The sequence below is a fragment of the Sarcophilus harrisii genome, chromosome 5 (genome assembly GCF_902635505.1).
Source record: "Sarcophilus harrisii chromosome 5, mSarHar1.11, whole genome shotgun sequence".
NCBI lineage: Eukaryota > Metazoa > Chordata > Mammalia > Dasyuromorphia > Dasyuridae > Sarcophilus > Sarcophilus harrisii.
In genome coordinates this window covers 116,875,433-116,890,657 of record NC_045430.1, presented here as the reverse complement: position 1 = coordinate 116,890,657, position 15,225 = coordinate 116,875,433, and the positions used below count along the sequence as shown (strand labels likewise).

Genomic DNA, 15,225 nt, shown 5'->3' with positions numbered 1-15,225 from the left:
ACTACGAGAAATAAAAAGGCATGTGCTTCACTTACATAGTCCATATTTCTTCTTATAGGTAGAACCAGTTAAGACAGGGCAGATTATATTGGTGTTTTCAACTCTTCCATCAAATATTTCTTTTCCTTGATGGAACAAGGAGAAATGTTTGGGAAAAAATACCTTTAGTGGGAATGAGGATGTGATTTAATTTCTTTTTTTAAAAGTTTTTAAAAAATCTATTTATATTTTATTTTCCCCAATTGCATGTAGGAACAATTTTAACATTCTTTTTCCTCTTCAAATTTTGAGTTACAAATTGTCCCTCCTTCTTCTACCTCCCTCATTGAGAAGGCAACAATTCAACATAGGTTATACATGTATAGTCTTGCAAAACACATCTCCATGTAAGTCATTCTGTCAAAGAAAACAGACGAAAAATCTAAGAAAAATAAAGAAAACTATCTTTGGACTGCATTTAGGCAGTTATTTTTCTGTAGATGGACAGCATTTTTCATCATATGCTCTATAAGAATTGTCTTGAATCATTGCATTGCTGGGAATAGCTAAACTGTTAATAATTTATCATCATATAATTTTGTTGTTTTGTGTACAGTGTTCTCCTGGCTCTGCTCATTCACTTTGTATCAGTTCAGAGAAGTCTTTCCATGTTTTTCTGAGAGCATTCTGTTCATCATTTCTTAAAACACAATAATTTTCCCCTTCAACATTTGTCATTTTCTTTTTCTGTCATTAGTCAGTCTCACTGGTATGAGATAGTAGTTCAGAGTTGTTTTAATTTGAATTTCTTGCATCAATAATGATTTAGAGCATTCCTTTATAACTATAGATATCTTTGATTACGTTGTCTTCAAACTACCTGTTCATATCTTTTGGTCATTGAATAATGATTCTCATTTCTATAAAATCAATTCAGTTTTCTATTATGTTTGAGAAATGAAGTCATTATCGGAGAAACTCATTGCATAATTTTTTTCACAGTAATGATTACCAACAATGCATTTTCTTCCATCCTATTGTCCCCCATTTATTTTTCTCTCCCATTATCTTCTTTTACTCTGTCTAGTCTCTCTCTCTCTCTCTTTTTAATAATAGCTTTTTATTTTCAAAATACACGCAAAGATAGTTTTGAACATTCACTCTTGCAAAACCTTGAGTTCCAAATTTTTCTCTCTTGCTTCCTCCAACCTCTCTCCTGGACAGCAAGTAATCCAATATATGTTAAAGATGTGCAATTTTTCTATACATATTTCCTCATTTATCATGCTTCACAAGAAAGATCAGATCAATAAGGAAAAAATGACAAAGATAAAAAAGCAAGCAAATAACAAAAAGGTGAAAATACTATGTTGTGATCTACATTCAGTTGTGATATCCTCTTTCTAGATGCAGATGGCTCTTTCCAACACAATTACCTTGGAATTGGCCTGAATTACTTCATTGTTGAAATCATCTTGCTGATTATTTCTTATAGAACAATAATATTACATTAACATTCATATACTATAATTTATCCAGCCATTCCCCAACTGATGGACATCTTCTCAGTTTCCAATTCCTTGCCTCTACAAAAAGGGTTGCTAGAAACATTTTTGCACATATGGGTCCTTTTCCCTTTTATGATCTCTTTAGGATACAGATCCAGTAAAGACACTGATGGATCAAAAGGTATGCACAGTTTGATAGCCCTTTGGGCATAGTTCCAAACTGTTTTCCAGAAAGGTTAGATCAGTTCACAACTCCACCAACAATATATTAGTGTTTCATCTTTCTCACATCCCTTCCAACTCTTATCATTATCTTTTCCTGTCTTATTAGCCAGTCTGAGAGGTATATAGTGATACCTCCAAGTTTTCTTAATTTACATTTCTGTAATCAATAGTGATTTAGAGCAACTTTATCATATGACTATAAATGGTTTTAGTTTCTTCGTCTGAAAATCATTTGTTCATATCCTTTGACCATATACCAATTGAAAAATGGCTTGTATTCTTATAAATTTGAGTCAGTTCTTTATGTATTTTAGAAATGAGGCCTTTATCTTGAACCCTTGGATGTAAAATGTTTCCCCCCATTTTCTGCTTCCTTTCTAATTTTGCCTCCATTGGTTTTGTTTGTGCAAAACCTTTTTAATTTAATATAATCAAAATAACCCTTTTTGCATTTCATAAAGTGCTCTAGTTCTTCTTTGACCTTAAATTCCTTCATTTTCCACATATCTGAGAGAAAGATTGTCCCTTGTTCTCCTAATTTGATTATAGTATTATGTCTAAGTCATGAACCCATTTCAACTTTATCTTGGTATGGGGTGTTAGATGTTGGTCAGTGCCTAGTTTCTGCCATACTATTTTCCAATGCAGTTTTTGTCAAATAGTAAGTTCTTATCCCAGAATCTGGAGTCCTGGGTTTATCAAACACTAGATTGTTATAGCCATTGACTATTTTATCCTTTGAACCTTACCTATTCCACTGAGGAACTACAGTACCAAATAGTTTTCATGACCGTTGCTTTATAATATAGTTTTAGGTCTGGTGCAGCTAGGCCATCTTCATTTGCATTTTTTTCATTAATTCCCTTGAAATTCTTGACCTTTTTGCTCTTCCAGATGAACTTTGTTATTATTTTTTCTAGATCTGTAAAATAATTTCTTGGCAGTATGATTGATATGGCACTGAATAAGTTGATTAATTTAGATAGAATTGTCATTTTTATTGAATTAGTTTTATACTTTTCCAATTGTTTAGCTCTAACTTTATTTGTGTGAAAAGTATTTTGTAATTGTGTTCATATAGTTCCTGTCTTTGTCTTGGCAGAAATGCTCCCAAATATTTTATATTATTTACAGTTATTTTAAATAGAATTTCTCTGTCTATCTCTTCCTGTTGGACTTTGGGGGTAATATAGAAATGCTGTGATGATTTACATGGACGTATTTTATAACCTGCTGTAAGGGTAAGCGGACAAAGGTCATATTTAGTGCAACCAGGAAGTAAACAAGCAGAAATGCTTGAGAGCCCTGGAAGTAACTTCTGTGCGCAAAAAGAGATCGCATAGTGGGCGGGAACTCTAGACATATTGAGGTAGCTTCTTTTTTTTTTTTTTAATATATATATTTTTTAATTTTTGAAAATCTTATTTAAATCAGTTCATTCATATTTTAAACATGACCTTCATTTGTTTTTTTTTTTTTTAATAACTTTTTATTGACAGCACCCATGCCTGGGTAATTTTTTACAACATTATCCCTTGCACTCACTTCTGTTCCGATTTTTCCCCTCCCTCCCTCCACCCCCTCCCCCAGATGGCAAGCAGTCCTATACATGTTAAATAGGTTACAGCATATCCTAGATACAATATATGTGTGCAGAACCGAACAGTTCTCTTGTTGCTCAGGGAGAATTGGATTTAGAAGGTAAAAATAACCCGGGAAGAAGAACAAAAATGCAAACAGTTTACATTCATTTCCCAGTGTTTTTTCTTTGGGTGTAGCTGCTTCTGTCCATAGTTGATCAATTGAAACTGAGTTAGATCTTCTCTTTGTCGAAGAAATCCACTTCCATCAGAATACATTTGAGGTAGCTTCTTAACGGGAGTGTCTCCTTCTCTGATTGGCTGTGAGTGTGACGTCATAGACCCTATTTAATCTCTATGGAGGAGAAAGTCTCTCTTTTTAACCTGATGTTCACCTGGTAGTAGCTGGGAGGTTGGAGGCAGGTTGTGAACACATGGGTCTCTCTTTTACCTGGTGTTCACCTAGGAGTCAACAAGAAGTCAGGACAGAATGTGAACACATGAATAAAAGACTTTGAGCTTGCATATGGCTATTCTTGAGTGTGCTACCATTTTTAAACTATAGTTCATGAAACTGTGTCCAGAGACCTCGGAAAACCTCAGAAAGAGGTAAGCTGGGTACAATTAGTTTATACACTGCAAAAGACAGTGACCAGAGATTTCTCTGACGGCCTAGGAATTAGGAGAGACTGGCAATGTAAAATGCAGAGTAGTACTAGGGTGTTCACAAATGAAGTGAATGCCCAGGGTCAAGCATTTTATATCCTGCAACGTTGCTAAAATTGTTTCGAATAGTTTTTAAAAAATTAATTCTCTGAGTATACCATCACATTATCTGCAAAGAGTGCTATTTCCCCCTCATTATCTATTCTAATTCCTTTAATTTATTTTTCTGAAATTTGCTGTAATAGTCCTGGGAGTTTTCATTTGGGGATCTCTTTCAGGAGCTGATCAGTGGATTCTTTCTATTTTACCCTCTGGTTCTTGAATATCAGGAAAATTTTCTTTGATAATTTCTTAAAAGGTGATATATATATATATATATATATATATATATATATGCTCTTTTTTATTATAACTATCAGCTCAATAATCCTTAAATTTTCTCTCTTGGATCGATTTTCTAGGTACTTTTCTCCTAATTGTCTTCTATTTTTTCATTCTTTTGATTTTGATTGTTTCTTGATGTGTCATAAACTCATTTACTTCCACTTGCCCAATTCTAACTTTTAAAGAATTTGTCTTCAGTGAGCTTTTGTACCTTCTTTTCCATTTGACCAATTCTGTTTTTCAAGGCATTCTTCTCTTACTTGGATTTTTCTGACTCTTTAACCATTTAGCCTCTTCTGTTTTTTAAGGTATTATTTTCTTCAGTATTTTTTTGTGCTTCCTTTACCAACCTGGTGACTCTTTTTTCATGATTTTATTGCATCATTCTCATTTCTCTGCCCAATTTTTCCTCTACCACATTAGGTTGTGTGAGTGTTCTTCCTCACACTGTAACTAAAACCCAAGACTTGAACCCAGATCCAAGTATGAGCAATGCAACAGAGTCTTGCCCCTAATGCCAGTAAAGGGACCCTGTAAATCTCCTTCTGACTCATTGTCCCATCATTTAACTTTTAAAATCTTTTTTGAGCTCTTCTATGACCTGTGACCAAATTGTATTTTTCTTTGTGGCTTTGGTTGCAAGGATTTTGACTTTTTTATCTTCCTTTGTACTATAGTAATTTTCTATGGTCAGGTTTTTTCCTGTTATTTGTTCATTTTCTATCCTATTTCACTCCCTAGTGGAGGAGGCACTGTCCCAAGCTTGAAGTCTCTTGTGCAACTTTTCAGAAGTAATTCTGGGGACCTGTAAATTTTGGTGTCTTCTAGGATGGTATGGTCTAGGGAGAAGTGTATTTATTATTCTCCTGTACTGTGCACGGGTTTGTGAGCACCATAAGTATTCTTTTCAACCCTGGAATTGTGATCAGAATCCCTGCTTCCCTACAGCAATAAGCTCTGCTGTGCTAGTTCTCTTTCTCACACTGGGACTAAAACCCAGATCCAAGTATGGGCAATGCAACAGAATCCTGCCCCTGATGCCAGCAAGGGGTAAATTTCCTTTTGGCCCACTGGCCTATAATCTATGAGAAGTTGGAAACTGCTACTGCTACCACTGATTCAGACCCCCCTGAGACCTGCTTTTGGATTGATGGAGCCCCATCTCTGCTGGATTGCACTTCTTCCTCATGGTGAGGCATCAGATCTTTTTTGCTGACCTTCTAAATTGCCTTGGGTTGGAAAATTGTTTCATTCAATCTTTATGTGGGTTCCACTGCTCTAAAATTAATTTAGAGTCATTATCTAAAGAGATTTGGAGGAGTTTTGGAGAGAGCTTAGGCAAGTCCCTGCCTTTACTCCACTATCTTGGTTCTGTCTCTATTGTATCTTTATAAAAAACTCACATATAGGTAGTGCTTTTTTCTCATCTCTACTTGTCTATTGAATAATACAGAGTTATGATCTTAGATATTTCTGAAATTCCCTAGATAGTGAATATTTATTTGTTTGATATTGGGTCAGCAATGCAAACTAATATTATTGTACCTTTCTGTGCTATGTACATTGGCATATTTATTTTAATGAAGCTATAGTGCTTCTAGATTCGAATTCTTATATTCAAGATTGACAACTTCAATGGCCTAGCTCTTTTAAACCTAAAAATATATTATAAAGCAGCCATCATCAAAACCATTTAGTACTGGCTAAGAAATACAATAGTCGATCAGTGTAATAGGTTAAGTTCACAGGACAAAATAGCCAATGACTGTAGTAATCTAATGTTTAACAAACCAAAAGACTTCAGATTTTGGGATAAGAACTCACTATTTGACAAAAAATTGGAAATTGGTATGGCAGAAACTAGGCATTGACTCACACCTAACACCTTTGCCAAAATAAGGTCGAAATGGTTTCATGATTTTTACATAAGGAATGATATTCTAAGCAAATTAGAACAAAGGGTAGTTTACCTCTCTGTGGAGAGGTCTCTCAGAACTGTGGAGAAGGAAGGAATTTGTGGTCATGTAAGAACTGGAGTACCTTATTGAATGTAAAGTAAATATTTTGATTATACTAAATTAAAAAGGTTTTATACAAACAAAACAAATCCAAACACGTTTAGAAGGGAAGCAATACACTGGGAAAATTTTTTTACATTCAGGGGTTCTGATAAAGGCCACATTTCTAAAATATGTTGAGAATTGACTCAAATTTATAAGAATTCTAGCCATTTACCAATTGGTAAATTGTCAAAGGATATGAACAGACAATTTTCAGATGAACAAATTAAAAACATTTTTAGTCATATAAAAAGGTGCTCTAAATCACTATTGATCAGACAAATACAAATTAAGACATCTCTGAGGTACCACTATGCACCTCTCAGATTGGCCAAAGTGACAGGAAAAGATAATGATGAATGTTGGAGGGGATGTGGGAAAGATGGGACACTATATATTGTTGGTGAAGTTGCGAACTGATTCAACGATTCTGGAGAGCCCAAAGGGCTATCAAACTATGCATACCCTTTGATTCAGCAGTGTTTCTACAGGGCTTGTATCTCAAAGAAATCATAAAAGAGGGAAAGGGACCCACATATCCATAAACGTTTGTGGCAGCCCTTTTTATAATGGCAAGAAACTGGAAATTGAGTGGATATTCATCAGTTGGGGAATGGCTAAATAAGTTATGATATATGAATGTTATGCAATAGAATTGTTCTATAAGACACGACCAGCAGGGTGATTTCAGAGAGGCCTGGAGAGACTTACATGAACTGATGCTGAGTGAAATGAGCAGAACCAGGAGATCATTGTACACAGCAACAACAATGTTGCACACTGATCAGTTCTGATGGACATGGCTCTTTTCAACAATGAGATGATTCAATGTGAACTCCGGATTAGCTCCCTGGCTGCCTTAGAATCAGCTGGAGTCAGGATAAGCAAAAGTCCTTGGTCTTTATTCTTGGTCTTTAGGGGAAGAAGTGAAGGGGATGGACATAAGCTATCCACAACCTCCCTTCTCCTCTTCCACCGCCAAAGTCACTCTGGCTTGTTTTACTCACCCCCTAATCCCTCCTACAATTATCTGTATACACCAAAAGATCAAGCCAGCACAGAATAGTGAGAAGGGCTATTTTCCAAGCATATGCTAATAGAGTATTGTCCAATAGGTAATTAGCCTTAAGTGCTCAGTTGTCTGATTCCAATGCACCTATTCAGAGTTTAAGCCCTTTACAATTCAGGCCAGTTCCAATGATTATATGATGAAGGGACACATTTGCACCTGTTGAAAGGACTATGGGAAATGAGTATTTTCACTCTTTTTGTTGTTGTTTGCTTGAATTGTTTTCTTTCTCATTTTTTTTCCTTTTGGATCTGCACACAGATTTTTTTGTGCAGCACAATAATTGTGGAAATGTGTATAGAAGAATTGTACATATTTACTATATATTGGATTACTTGCCATCTAGGGGAGGGGTGAAGGGAAGGGTGTGAAAAATTTGAAAATCGAGAGTTTGCAAGGGTGAATGTTGAAAATTATCCATACAATATGTTGTGAAAATAAAAAGTTTTATAAAAAAGATTGATACCTTCATCGTGAGGCCAGATTCCTTCCTCTCTACCCCAGGATAAATTGCAGTTCAAGACTTGTTTTCTGGCTTCCATGTTTCCAATAGCATTTGGAATTTCTAAGCAATAGTTAAATATGGTGCTGTATGGTGTTCCCTAGAAGATAAAATAAAACTATTTTGGTACTTATAACACAATCAGTTCTTGTCCCTAGAAGATAGGATAAAATATTTGAAAAATACCTCTTTATGCTCTAGGTTATAAGGAAAATGAATTTCTCCTTTAAAAAAATGGAAGAAGGACTTCAATGTAAAATAAATAATAAAAACTTCTGACAAGGCAGAAGAGAATAATTACCTTGGTTGAGAAGCCAGAGATGAGAAAAACATAAAAATATGGGAGGAAAGGAAGGACAAGTGGGGTTAATAGAGAGGAGTCTCTTTCTGAAGAAGCCATGTGATCTCTGAGGAATGCTGACATGGATCCACACACATAATCAGGTGGGATAACATTCAGGGAGGGTTAGAGGAAGAAGGTACAAATAATGAAGGTTAGTGTCTTAGACGGTTACTAAATAGAAATGAAGCAGCCATTTGTCCATCTGACTATCAGTACAGGAGAGTTCTTGCTAGGACTTCCTACAACTATGGAAAATTCAGTTAAGGAGAAAGAGCTGTGCAGAAATCAATCTATCCTGGGTGTAGTTGTGCTCAGAGAAAGGGCAACATGTCCTTCAGAATTTCCATATTATATTGCCATGATATAGCCAATGGTCTCTAAGACTCTAAACTGCAAGAAGTGAAGAAAACAGGATAAAGGAAAAGTGCAAAGTAGAGATGATTGTCTAGGGTTGGGCAGTGAGAGGGGACAGCTGCATTTGATAAAGGGCCAATTGAGAATCCTTACACCAGAAATGCATACATAGAAGTAGAAATCCTGTGAGAAAGTTTAGTTGCTCTATGACTTTTGGGTAGCTAGACAGGCTTAGAATCAGGAAGATTTGAATTCAGATTCAGCTTCATACTCTTACTACTTCTGTGACTCTGGACAAGTCTCTTAACCCTGTTTACCTCAGTGTCCTCATCTGTAAAGTGAGGTGGAAAAGGATATGGCAAACCACTGAGCACCTTTGCAAAGAAAACCGCAAATGGAGTTATGAAGATTTGGACATAACTGAATATGGTTTTGCAAAAGTGGTCTCCTGTCCTCCGAGGGGATGTATCCAGAATATTATTGAGGAACTCATTGGGTCAAATAACTACTTCTCACTTTTGGTAATTACACAGACACGCATAATATACTTCTAGGAGGAATCTAGAGGCCATTGTTAAGGATGGTATAATTTTATGCAAGAAACTATAGATATTAGGGTCAGAGGTGATATTTCCACTTGTTTAAGGCAAAACCTTCAGAAAAGAAGGATATATTTGGGAGACAGAGCTAGTTAAGAAGATAGTGCCTGAATATAGCTTTTTGGATGTCTATTTCACTACTTAAAATATAGTAATAATCAGCTTCTGGCTGCAGATAATAGAAGACAGCAAAATGTATTTTTTGAGGAATATTGAAAACCTAGTCAAATAAAATGGAGTAATTAGAATAAATAGAAAAATAGAAATTCCAAAAAAGTATTAAGAAACAAATAAAGAAGTCAGCAGTAACATCCCTGATTTCAGGTGTTTATATACAAATATATAAAATAAATATGAGATCCCAACACAACAAAGACATTTTCCTTTCTCAAGTATGGTTGAGAATGAATTGATAGATTCAAGATTGAGTATGAAAAGATAAACCTATTCAAAAGGAACATGATTCTTAAAAGGTTGTTTTTTTATATATAAGAAGATATATTTTGAGGACATATAGGAAGCAGAGGAAGCATATATATTGGGAACTACTTAATTAGAATAATGGCATCATTGCACAAGGCAGGAGAAGTATAGACCATCTAGATAATAGAGTCAAAAACAGATCACATACATAGAATGGAGATATCCAGCACTTAGCTCAGTACCATACACATAGTAAAGTACTTAATAAATAAATTGAGGACTTCAGTTATTTGAATGTTGATTAGAATTCTTTCTCTGATTTGATTTGTTTATATTATTTCATCCTTTAAATGGCAAAAAAAACCCAAAAGGCAAATTCATTCTTATTTTTTTTTTCTTTTTAAAGACAGTCTCATCTTTATTTATTTATTTATTTATTTTTATTTTGGAGCTTTTTTCAGTAGTATTTTATTTTTCCAAATACATGTAAAGATAGTTTTCAACATTCATTTTATAAAGACTTTGTGTTCCAAATTTTTTCTCTTTGAACACTTATTTTTCTCCTCCCCAAGACAGTAAGTAATTTGGTATAGGTTAAACTTTTCACTCCTTTTAAACATAGGGAAATTGCATTCTTTATCTGCTTTTCATTGGTTATAAAGAACTGCTTGGTATGTGTGAAAATGATAGGAACCTATAGTCAGTCCATCAATTAACTTTTGACCATGACTGTACATATGTTGGATGAGCATTGCAGATGAACCCAGAAATGAATAGGAAGAGTAGAATGAGTTGTATCGGACTTGGGAAATATCACATTGCTTTCCATGATTCCAAACTGCTTTCTACAAACTATATATATATAGCTTGTGATTAAATCCAATTGTACAAATTTGTTAAATTTGTACTAAAGTGGAGTAATAGCAAGATCAGCATGAGAACTGATAAAAGAAAAATCCATAGCAATAGAATCATAGAAGTGGAAGACCTTTGCATCCAGTCTTCTACAGGAATAAAAAATACCCTCAATAATATACCCAAGAACTTATTTGTCCAGCAACAGGTTATTCATTGTATCTTGAGTTAACCTTTTCCATATTTGGAGAGCTCTACTTTTAAAGAAGTTTTTCCTTACACTAAAATTAAATTTATCTTTGCTGCTACTACACTGCTTCTATCTATGTTTTCTTCTCCTAAGGAGGGACAAATTCAGCCCTTTTCCACTGACCTCTCTTCAAACACTCAAATTCAATTGAATTAGATTTGATTAAATTATACTCCTTATGCTAGGTGCTGAGATAAAAAGCCAAAAGCACAAGTAGTCCCTGTTCTCAAGGATTTTATATTATATTTAATGAAAACAGATAATAATAGCTAATAACAATAGTTAACATTTATATATATTGTTTGCCATGTGCCACACATCATACTAAGTGCTTTATAATTATTATCTTATTTCATTCTCAACAGAGGTAGGTGCTATTATTATTTCCCTTATTCAGATAAAGAAACTGAGGTTAAGTAACTTGCTTTAGGTCACACAGCTAATGAGGTCTAAGATAAAATTTGAACTTGTGTCTGACTCTCCCCATAAGGACAGGAACTCTCTTTTACCTCTTTTTTGTATTCCCAAGGTTTAGCACTTTTTGCTTGGTACATAATAAGTGCTTAATACTTGCTTATTGAAATTGTATTAAGTTGGCTCTAGGAGTGGTACTCTATTCATTGATAAATTAATCTAAACCAAATATTAAGTAGTTTCTTGGTGGTTGAGAAGGGGAGGGTTCTTATAGGTATATGTTGGTGCCTGAACTAGTTGTTGAGAAAATCGAGAAACTGTGATGAAGAGGGAGAACATTCCAGGTATGGGGGTTAAATTGCAAGTCACAAAACCAAGAAATGGATTATCATGTATAAAAAACACCAGATAAACAACTTTAGCTAAAATTGAGAATTCAATGATTGTCAAGGACTTTAAATGCCAAATGAGTTCTTATTTATTCCTAGAGGCAAGAGGGAGTCATTAGAACATCTTGAGCAATGGAGTGATATAGTCAGATTAATATCAATTTGGCAAGATCTATGGAAGCTGTATTAAAGAGGGAAGAAAATGAAAGCAGGAAGATCAATTAGGTGAATATAGAAATCGTTCAGATAAGCAGTGAGAAGTGGGCATTTCAGCTGAGAAGATGACTTTGTGAGTGGAGAGAAGGCGATGAATGTGAGAAATATTGTAGATGTTTGTGTTATTTTATATTTGCATTACCAAATCCTATCACAGTGCCTTGCTTCATGGTTATCACTTAATAAATGTTTGTTGGATTTGAGATAGAATTGACAAGCCTTTGTTAGATTGGCTATGGATGGGAGGGATAAGAGAGAAGGAAGAGTTGAGGTTCATTCTGAAGGTGTGAACCTGGGAGACTAGAAAGAAGATAGTTTTCTCAAAAGAAATAGGGAAATTAGAAGAAGGAGTGGATTTTGGGGAAGTGATAGTTATCGTGTCATGTGATGTCTTTCCTTCTCCAGGGGCTTAGGAATATAGAAACAGGCAAAAGAGAGTTCCTTCCTTGAAGGGGAGAGACAGACTTAAGTTCAAAATTGACCTATGAGTTTACTAACTGTATGATCCCAGGAAAGTTACTTGCCTCATTTTCCTTATTTGTATAATGAGAATAATAATAGAAACCACCTCACAGGGTTGTTGAGAATGAAATGAAATAATTATAAAGCACTTAGCACAGTGTCTAATGCATGGTAAGTGCTATATAAAAGTTAGCTGTTTTTAATTACCAATTATTATATGTTGTTTCCATCAAATATAAGATCCTTGAAGGCAGAGATTACTTGTATTTTCATTTTTTTTATTCAAGTTTATGTATCCAGGTTTACTTATTCTCCTTTTATTATCTTAGTTGTTTCTCCCTCCCCTGCCAATGTTCTTTAGTTTTTCATTTTCTAACTAAAAATCTGGCTTTGGAAATTGGATATTCTAGATATTGTATGGAGAGTATGCCAGAGAAGCATCAGTTCCCTAAGGCTGAATATTATGCTCCTCTTGATGCAGTCTGTGATTGCTCTGTGCAACTGTCATCCATATATCAGTTTCAACAATCATTTTTCAAAGTATTAATTGTTCAGAGACACACATCTCAGAATTGGAAGAGATCTTTCTTCCAGGAAAATCAGAGGGAATATCCCAGAACCTCCAATTTATACCCCTAGTTGTAAGTTAAGGAAGAAACCTTTCTTGTTGAATATTTCTTATGGAAGTGTTTAAAGTAAACACAATGAGCTTTGTTATATTTTATAAAGAAAAAATGAATATGAAGCCAGAATATTTAGCTGGATTATTTAATTTAGGACTTTGATAGTAGTAAAACTAATATTTCAGAGTTTGACCATAAAGGTATGTGGCTAAAAAAACCAATGAAAACTGATTTTTTTTCAGTCTAATACAATTTCCTTTCTATAATGCATATTTCATCCACATTGCCAGTACTTCCTTAGGCAGCTAAAATGGAACTGTCTGGAGTCAGGGAAACATGAATTCAAATCTAGCCCCAGACATTTTCTAGTTTTATGACTCTGGGGCAAGTCATTTAAGCTTCATTTGCTTCATTTGCTTTATCTATAAAATGAGGATAATAATAGCAAATACATCCTAGGATTGTTGTGAGCAGCAAATGACACAATATTTGCAAAGTACTTAGCTCATTGCCTGGCTCTTGATAGGCACTTAAATGCTTGTTTCCTTCCTTCCTTCCTTAATAATTGTATAATAAATCCTAGAAGTCTGTGCATTCCAACATGAGTAGAAGTATGATGTACATGTTTTGGATTTCTAAATGTCCTTTGGAGGCATCTGGAGTTACTACTTTTACCTGTGGATTTCTCATTGGAGACTTTCAATATATTTTAAACTTCCTTATGAAAGAATATTTTTATATCCAATTAAGATGAAATAAAATTTGTTTTTTGAGTGTAGCTACTTAGATTAATTTAAAGTATTCCCTAAATTGTTCCTGTGAAGATTCCTGGAGTGAATTGTTAAAACTTCCATTATAATTATCTTGAATGAGAGATCAAAGACAGCTTAGACTTTGGGTCAATCGGTTTTGTAAATGTAAAAAATGTGAGCACAATTACCTTTGTCATCTTTTAATAAAGAAAAATTTATATAAAGCCATAATATTTGACTAGATTATTTAATTTAGGATTTTAATAGTAGTAAAACTAGTGTTTCAGAGTTTGACCACAAAGATATGTGGCTAAAAAAACCAATGAAAACTTATTTTTTAAAGTTGAATCAAGTTTTCTTTCTACAAATGGATAAGGTCTCCTCAGTTTGTAAAGTACCTGTGGGAATAAATTAGGTCTCCATACATCTATTTTCTTCATACCCTTTCATGACAAGACTCAAAAACTTTCTCTGTGTTAAAGGTTTTAAGATAACCTATCTACCTGAAACATGCTTTTATAGCATTTTCCTTTTTAATTTGATTTTATTTTTAGAAATACAGCTAAGACTTTTATGTTCACAGGACATTTTCTTACATATTGCAGATACTAAAAGTTTATTGAATGAATGGACGATGAGTCATATCATGCTGATTTATGTGAGAAAGAAAGTGAGCCAGCTCTAAGTTTGAAGACTTTAAAATAATCCTTTGTTTAGTTTTGATTTCCAAAATTAGTTTGATTGATGAGCTGCTAATTATTTTTCATGGTAATTTTAGACAGGAAAATTTATTTTTCAGTGTAAAATTTGTTGTATAGAATTGATTTTTGTATACTTTGAGGAAAAGGTTAGTTTACTAATTTTAAACATTTGAGAGCTATTCATGCTACTTCCTTCCTATAATTTCACTTTATTGTGCTCCATTTCCAGTGAAATTCCTTTAGAAAGACCTTTAGAGGGTCTGTTATAAACAAGTCTATTAACTGGTGTGTGTTCTATTCAGTGAAAACTGCCCTTATTTTCTGTTGCTAGGCTACTCCATTCCAACTACCATTGAAGAAGTGCTCAGTGGTGGGAAATGGTGGGATTCTGAAGAAGAGTGTCTGTGGCCGACAAATAGATGAAGCAAATTTTGTCATGCGGTAAGAGAACAGATTCGTGCCAGAGCCTCTGTCTTTTTTTTCTCCCACAAAAAAACCTCCACAGACTCCTCAAAGCTACTCACTTGTGATTAAAAAGCTGAAACATGCTTTTTTTCTTTCTTCTTTTAAAGCTGCCTACAAGTGAACTTAGGAAAGGAGGAAAGGTACCAAGGGAATATTTCTTCCTGGGCTTATAGACTTTTGACGTATCTCAGGATGTTAAAATATGTTAGATTGATGTACCCTTTTGTGGTTATGAATCAAAAAGAAGAATGAGGAGTATAGGATTTTCCTTTTAGATTATAAAACTGAACCTGAAAAAGAGAAGATCTTTCTTTCTTTCCTTTTCTTTCTTCTTTTTTTAGGACTGTCTTTTTTCTTGGTGTCTCCTCATCTTTTTAACATTTAATTCATGATTTATTTATTTTAA

General features: G+C 34.2%; 1 protein-coding gene across 5 annotated transcripts in view; it reads left to right on the top strand.

Moving 5' to 3' along the window:
• ST8SIA1 (ST8 alpha-N-acetyl-neuraminide alpha-2,8-sialyltransferase 1) overlaps positions 1-15,225 on the top strand; it is a 124,172-nt gene that overhangs the window by 45,431 nt on the left and 63,516 nt on the right. For all 5 annotated transcript variants that reach the window (XR_004229548.1, XR_004229547.1, XR_004229546.1 and 2 more), the window contains exon 3: positions 14,686-14,795. Coding sequence is in view for 1 of the 5 variants with exons in the window: in XM_023504498.2 (XP_023360266.1) it covers positions 14,686-14,795 (110 nt within the window). In the remaining 4 variants the exon portion in view is untranslated. The remainder of the gene's footprint in view (positions 1-14,685; positions 14,796-15,225) is intronic.